General features: G+C 37.4%; 1 protein-coding gene across 1 annotated transcript; it reads left to right on the plus strand.

The window, feature by feature from the left end:
• Positions 1-280: 280 nt before the first annotated feature.
• Positions 281-7,211, plus strand: GMNC (geminin coiled-coil domain containing; the record flags this gene model as incomplete). The annotated part of the gene is made up of 5 exons (XM_080696551.1): positions 281-361; positions 1,921-2,095; positions 3,721-3,809; positions 4,681-4,797; positions 6,591-7,211. 5 exons carry the CDS (start codon positions 281-283, stop codon positions 7,209-7,211), a joined length of 1,083 nt encoding a protein of 360 aa, XP_080552677.1.
• Positions 7,212-8,409: the final 1,198 nt, after the last annotated feature.

An 8,409-nucleotide genomic window follows, 5' to 3' on the forward strand; every position in this document is an offset into this window, starting at 1 on the left:
GCCTCCGCCCCAGACCCGGTGACCCGCAGGTCCCGCTGCGGTGGTCGCCCAAGAGTGCCAAGTAACTTTGGCTTCGCTGGTGTCTCCGGCCACGTCACCTGTTTGACAGCCTCGCACCAAATCAGAGGGCGGCGCTGGCCGGGCGCCCGGCGCGTCACCCTCCAGCTCCCGCAGATTAGAACTCGCCTCCCCGGCTCCTCCCCTCAGTCCATCCAAAGCTCCCACCGGCTTTACGAAAAAGAGTGGGCTCAGTTTCATCCGCGTTTTGTTCCACCGCAAGATGGTAAGTGAGGGACCGGTGTTAGCTGGTCTGCTGGCAGCACCTGGGGCTCTGCAAGCTGAGAATTATTCCACCTTAGGAGCAAGATTTTGCTACCTACCAAGGAAAACAGGCTGCACTGCCTTCCTTTAATTATTCTCTCCCTCTCCTAAGTTCCCCCCTTCCTCCTCCTCTCCCTCTCCCCACTCTCCCTCTATGTTATTTCTCTGTTAATTGCACTTTTCCTACTCCCCACTCACTCACGCGTCCCCCAATTTCCCCTCTCCACCTGCAGTCCCTTTCTGTTCCTCTCCTCCCTGGGATTATGCACATATTTGCAAACACTTGGGCTTGAACTGCTCTCTGAGTGTTTGGGGTGTGTGTGCCTCTCAGGTGTCAGTTGCATAATAGCTTAACTCTGATTCCAATAATAACCTCAGGGAAGGAATCTGCAAACATGCTTTTAAAATAAGAGAAAATAGCACTTGATAAACATTTGGCTGAATTTCTTTGGTCTGCACTGCCCAAGCTGCACTTGGTTCAGAACAGAACTTTTTCAAAACGTTACTCACTAGGGACATTATCAAAGTGCAAATTGATTCCCTCATTCCCCACCCCTTCTATTTATTTGTTTTCTTTATGTTATGATCGGAAAAATACTCAAAGCCAACAAAAGAGTTGTAGTGGTCCAAAAGAGTTTGTCCAAACCTGGATTCTGCTGAAATGAATGGCTTTTACTCGATTAAACATTGACAAATAATTAGGAATGGGTTGTTGTACAAATTAACCCAGGAAGGCTTCATACCTGCTCCTGCTTAGAGATTTGGACAGACTGTATGTTTGAGAAGTAAGGGACAAGAAGGTGTTCACTAGATCAAAACTCTGTGGAGAATACATGCCAGGCAGTTAGTAATGGCAAGATAACTTTGGAAGGGCAATGGTGATGGGGAGAACTCAAGCTTGCTGTTTTGCTAACTTCTGTAAGCTTAGATGTGATGTTTTCTTGGAGTGATGTTAGGCTCCTATGATTGCTGTCAGGAGCAAATTTATTTAATTATCTCTAGAATAGAATCTCTATCCATCCATTTAAATTACCATAAGTTCTAGCAGAATGTTACATTGAAGGAAAGAGGATGAGAGAAATAAGACAAGTATATTGTTCAGAAGCTGAAATAAGGAGATTAGTCTATATGATGTCTTGTTCTGTGCAGTTCATCCTTTACAGTCTGGGCTCTGTCTTTCATGATTATTAGAAACATCATTAAGATATTTGCTGGAAGAAACAAATAGCTCTTATGTCTTTGGATCATTAAATAGAATTCCTTTTACTTCATTCCCATGTAACTTATTATATGAGCTAGGCAATGCAACAGAGAATACTTCTAGATATTTATAAATTTGATTCATCCAATACTAATCTGTTTTTTTGCACAAGAGGTTATAGAAAGTATTGTGTAGGCCACAAGAGCTGATTCTTATTTAGTAGTTGTAGTTAAACTACGTAATCTGGGTCTATACTTAACACCTATACTGTGCTTTGGGTCACTGCATATAATGTAACTTTTGTATGTTTCTCCCGCCCTTCTCCCCCTCCAAATCCCCATCATTCAATCTCCTGGGACCACCTCCCCCACCCCAACTCCTCAAAATGAATTTCACAGAACACCATTCTGCCTTGCCAAGATCAGTATTTTGCAGGAGGCCAGAGCTATAATTGCCCGTATTCCACTACAACGTCAGAATCTAGTGTTGACGTTTCCACGGATACTTGGGTCTCTTTCTGGGCTGCTGGTCTCCTGGACAACAGTGAGCCCCAACAAGCACCACAGGCACAGGGTAAGTTCTGCTTGTCTGCTTTCCTGGTAGACCTGGAGCCCTTTTCAAGCACCATGCTGCAAAGCATTATGGCCTGGGACTCTATGGAAAGAGGGATGTTATGGAAACCATATGAAAGCCACCAATTCCTGAATTTTATAGCTATAAAACCCTGCTGTTTTGTACTTGCCAGATCTTGAAAATGGGATTTCCCCCCTTGAGTCCTGGATAAAATGTATTTATCCCTACACTTTATGGTTCTTGGGGATTCCTAATTTACCAGCAAGAGAGTTTGGGTGTGGTTCAATGTTTTAAAACAGCATTCCAGTAGGATGCTTTTGAAGTCAAGATACTGGTTGAATCATTTCTTTTGGAATTCAGGAAAGCTTCTCAAGTATGAGAGAAAAAAGCAAGAATGAATAGCTTCCTAGTTTATTTTACAGAGGAAATTCTATCAATAGTGCTGCATAAGTGTAAAGAACTATTCCATTTTACATATACACACTTCAACTTTGTAGGGTAGTATTACATTACTGAAATGCAGCATTTGTTGTTACCTGAACTTAGTAAATAATTCTTGTAAATATGAAGGAGATTCCTGTATTAACTCAAGTTTCTGTAAAAACTCTCAGGTACCTCAGAATTAAATATCTGTACTTTTCTTTTTGCCACATGAATTTATGTGGGAGAAGAGGGGGTTAAGAAAAGACACAAACAGTGGAAAACTAAAAAAAAGTTGAAACACACTTACATGTCAGGGAGGAAATTATTAAATTTCAAATTTCTTTCCACTATAAGCAGCAACAATAAAAACAGAATATTCAAAATTTAAACCCAGCTATTTACAAATTGTTGTCCTATTTCTCTACCATTAATTGTCATTTAATAAAATGATATTTGAGTAACAGTAGTTTTATTAGATAGGGAAAGAATCATAATTCTTTTAAATGAAGAAGAATAAAAGTAAATCAAGTTAACATTTTGATTGACAGGTTCACAAAATTCTTTGAAAAGGTATAACAATACATACATAAACACATTTGAAGCCAATAAAGTATTGGTTTGTTGTGGTCATCAGAGAAGCAAGATGCAAATTATTTAAAGGTGGAAAATGTTACCAACAAAATTTTGGATAAATACTGTTAATCAGATTTAACAGGCAGGCAGATAGAAAGGAAAATTGTAGCATGACAAAATAGGGTTGGATTACAGAGACAAACACTATATAATCAAGTGTCTAGGCTTAGAAAATAAGATAAAGACTATAAAGTAATAGTAAAATCATCACTTCATTTTAGATCCAGTGGAAAGTCAAAGTCAATATATATTGAAAGAACTAATGATGTAGATTAGTTACTCTTAGGTAATTTAACCAACAGGAATGTACATATTAAGGAAGAATGTGACAACTTAGCTCCTAAAATACAACCACCTCTTTAACCACTTTAGCAAACCATGTATAAGTAATTGTTTGTCATTGTTTTATTCCTTCTCAAAGCTTTAAATATTTTTCTTTACAGTGTAGAAATAATAGTTCTTTTTGAAAATATAACTGAAAACATTAAACTTTGGAAATCATTTGGTGAATTTATTTCACACAAATTATAAGTGATTTTTCTCCATTATTGATTTTGTATTTTATATAGAAACATCTTGTGACTTGAATTTTCCTGCTGTGGACTCCTGTTCATGGGAAGAGGCTCAGCTCTCCTCCCAGCTCTATAGGAATAAGCAGGTATGTATGGATAGAACATTGAGATAAGTCATGGCCCATGCAGTCTATTTTCTACTGAGTCTTTCCTTAATTATGTATTTTTTTACCTTTAGAAATTAATATTGACTCAGTTTAGAACCAAAGTGAGTATATGTTCTGACGGAGATAAAAAGTTAGAAGAACAATGTCACACACATACACACTCACATACACATTACTCTTAGAAGATATGTAGTCAAAATCTGTCATTTTAGCTATATGACCTCTCAAATTCTCATTTTCCTCATTATAGAATTGGAATATTTTTGTAGCATATTTCAGAGGGATAATGGAAACACCAAATGGTTATGTGATAGTATTTTCAACTGTAGCACATAGGTAATCACTGGGAGAAAGAATGATGATTATAAAGGTTTTCCAGAGATTGCTTAATTTTCTATGTTTTGTTTTGTTTTGTTTTGTCCTCAAAGAGTAATTTAATTGAGTAGATATTCAGGAAGATCAATCTGAGGCCTATGTATTTTTTTTAATGCATAAGGAAAGAGTGCAGCCAAGCCTTTCTAAACACACGGTTCTATATTTAAACAGTTGCATGCAGCTCATTTTCCTTCATACCTACATGCTTCCCTTGTGGTTATAATTTTTAAAAGTCATATAATCTCTTCAAACACCTTGTAATGAACAAAATATTCAGAGCACAAAATTGAACAATCAGGTGGTAAGGGTTTGTGGATTTAATTTAAGTCTCTGAAGATGATGACTCCCTGAAATTGTGTTTATAAAGCAAACAGAAGAATAATCAAATTTAAGAAGGTTGAGGAGCAGTGGCATTATTATAAGGTTACAGAGTCAATATTGTGGGGCAACCTTCACCATTGTCTGCTTTTTGCAGCTCCAAGATACTCTGGTCCAGAAGGAAGAAGAACTTGCTAGGCTACATGAAGAGAATAACCACCTCCGGCAATACCTGAATTCTACATTGGTTAAATGTCTTGAAGAAAAGGCAAAGGTGTGTAATGATCACTTTCATAAAGTTAGGACGCTGATTCAAGAAAGGAGACCATTTATATAAAACTTCATAATTAAATTCAAAAAGTGTACTAAATATTATTCTTGATATTCATTAAGAGGATGGATAATTTTTTTCACATGAAAATGCATGATGTTCACAAGAATATTTATATATCCTTTATTAGAAGCATTTAGATTACAGATTTTAGCCAGATATTACATAAGGAGTTATTAGAACACAACAGCTAGTCAAGGGGATTGTTGAGACAACAGGTTAATCAGAAGGAACTTAGGTGACATGATGCTGTAGAAATCAGATATTAAAGTACTCAGTTGCTTTAATTATTGCTGACTTTAGGTAAATTACTCTTAATTAGGGACTTAGTTGTCTGTAAATATATGGGATAAAATATGTATAGAATTTTCACCTAAAATGTCATAAACACGATGAAGCCCTGGCATCTTAAATAGTACTTAGATATATGCAATGACATTATCTTTTGCTTATATTTCTCTTATACTTTTGAGTGAACTATTTCTAATTCAAAGATAAATAGCTCACTCATAGTCTCTTATTGTCCTTTTCTTTGCTTAAGATGTTTTTATTATGTATTTGTCACTATTTCTTCTGTCATGAATTTTTATCTTACTTTCAGACAAAGTACATTATTAAATAGTATTTAATCTAAATTGATGGTGTACCCTGCTACTCTTACTGAATACAATATTTCTGATAAGAAAATAATATACTAGTTTTGATTCTTTTACAATTCAGTTAGTTTTCAGAGATAGAGAGAAAGGGAGGGAGAGAGAAAGAGAGGGAGGGAAAGAAAGAGAGAGAAAGAGAGAGAGAGAGAGAGAGAGAGAGAGAGAGAGAGAGAGAGAGAGAGAGAGGAGAGAGAGAGATTGAGAGAGATTATTCTGTTCTTAGTCTGGACTCCTAACACTAGCCATTATGAAAAGGGAGAACAGTATGAAATTATTAAAATATGTTAATTAGGCAGTTTTACTTACTATCAAGTTAGCATTTGATATTAGTTTTTAAGATCTGGAATGATATAATAACATTTGTATTAAAATGCTTTTAAAACTTATGAAATAATAGAGGCTGAGGTCAGAGGTTCATAGGTTCATGGCCAGTCTCAGCTACTTAGTCAGGCTGTCCACAACTTAGTGAGATCGTGTTTCAAAATAAAGAATAAAAATTAGGGCTGGGAGTATAGCTTAAAGTAGAAAGCCCATGAGTCTAATCCCCAGAACAGCAAAACATTTAAAAAACTGAAATAAAACAAGAAATGTTATATAGTGTTTACATCATGTTCTGTCTAGATTCAGATGGGTTAGGTCTAAGCCTAGCCTAAGGGGTTCTCAGGAGTCTAATATGTCTGTGTTCTGCTTTCAACATTAATGGAGGCTTTAGTAGTATCTATAGCTAATGAGATAAGGCATATAATTAGTGATATATGTTATAATAAATTATAGTTATTATAAAAAATGGCTCAAGAAGTGATAGTTGCTATTATTATCATCATTATGATAATCATTACTTCCTTGAGTCGAAATCTTAAAGATGTCATCTGTTCAAGTTTTAAAAATAGTATAAAAATATAGATTAATGTTTCTGGGCATTTATTTGTCACCATGGACTTGACTTTACATGCAGAAGCTAATCTAATCAGTTTTACTTATGTATGAATGAGTAGACATTTCACCATTTTTTCTAAAAAAATGAGTAAATATTAACTAGTAAATATTTGAAGGAAGTGTAATTTCCAAATATCACTTCTCCAGAAACTGCTGTTATCAGATGAGTTCTCCAGAGTAAGTGGAAAATTCAGGAAAGGGAAGAGGAATCGCAAAGAGCAAGGATACTCTTTTGCTGAGATCCCCCATTCCAAAAATGCCAAGAGAAACCTCTCTAGTGAGTTTGCTAACTGCAAAGAACATCCTGGACCCCCTGTGGACCCCTGGGTGCTTCAAACACTTGGGCTGAAAGACCCCAACACTATCGATGACACCTTATCAGCTAACTACAGTGCCCTCTCCTCTCATCCCAGAAGAGTGACCACCACATACTCCCAATTTTCTGGTGATCTCATTGGTTCTGAAAGTGTCCTCAGAGAGCATCTGCCCATTGACTATGGAGGTGAAAGCACACCCCCCTTGCACAGCACTGCCAGCCATGGGGAAGACTTTTCGTATTATTCTCAACCTTCAAATCCTCCAATGGGGGTGCAAACTCTTCCTTACCATACTGCTGATGTGTCACCCAACAAGACCGAGATGGCCTTCTCCACATCTCTGAGCCCTCACTGCCATGTGAAAACTCATTCCTTCCACCAGGGACAAGCCTTCGTGCGGCGAGATGAGGAGGGAGGCTGGAAGTTTACTTGGGTCCCTAAGCAGTCTTAGGGACCTGAATTCTGTCACAGAGCACTGCCATAAACTCTGTTTACAAAGACCTCTCTTGCACTTGAACTGACTCTGTGGAACACAGACACCACTGCCCAGACAGTCTCCTGCCACTTTATATGTTACTCTCAATTACCCACTCAAACCTGCATGGAAAGGCTTCCAAAAATTCTAATGGGAGGTGTCCCTTCTTTCACTTACATTTGACGTGTTTACACACCAGCACCTGCTGTTGATGGACTCACTTTGATCTACACTTGAAAAAATATTGTCCAATCACTTGTAGATTTCTTCAAAACCTACATATACTTTTCCAATATGACCAGCTTAATAGTTTCTCTTCTTTCGAGTAGTTCAAATATATTCATAGTTCATTCGCTTTTCTTGCTCTTTTGCTCTTCTTTACTTCTGCAAACTGCCTTTAGAGTGAGCCCTGTTATACTTCAAGTACTTGATACTGACTGTTCAAGCAGCTAGGGGGAGGGTACCAACAAAGCTTTGCCCATCACCACTACTGAATACATGATATAGATATGAGTTCTATTCTGTCTAGGGCAGTTCAAAGAGTTAAGTGACTCATTAGCACTGGCAAAACATCATTTAAACCAATTGTGACTACACTGAGAAGCAATACTACTGGTAAATTACAAAAGTTACACAAAATTGAAGTTATTTCAAAATGCCCCATGCTGTATCAACTGCTGTTGGCATTATTTTTTTAACCATATGGGTCAAAAACAGAACAAGAAATGGTAGTTATAAAACAAGTCATCAGCTGGGTGTGGTGCCGTACACTTGTAATCTCAATACTTGGAAGGCTGAGACAAGAGGATCTCACATTTTTTAATTCAGCCTCAGCTACTTAGTGAGGCTCTCAGCAACTTAGTGAGGCCCTGTTTCCTAATAAAAATATAAAATAGGTCTGGGAGTGTAGCCCAGAGGTAGAAAGCCCCTGGGTTCCATCCCCAGTAACATACACACACACACACACACACACACACACACACACACACACACACACACAATGTCATCATCTTAAACTACAAAGATGCTAACAAATTCTTATTTATGGTAATAGAGCTTCATCTAGCTCTGCCATTGCCTCATTTATTCAGTCAGCCACTCATGTATCCATTCTTTCATTTGTCCACTTACTCAAAATATATTCATAGAATACCAAATATTTGCATTGCACCAG

The sequence above is a fragment of the Muscardinus avellanarius genome (genome assembly GCF_963383645.1).
Source record: "Muscardinus avellanarius genome assembly, chromosome: 5".
NCBI classification, from domain to species: Eukaryota; Metazoa; Chordata; class Mammalia; order Rodentia; family Gliridae; genus Muscardinus; species Muscardinus avellanarius.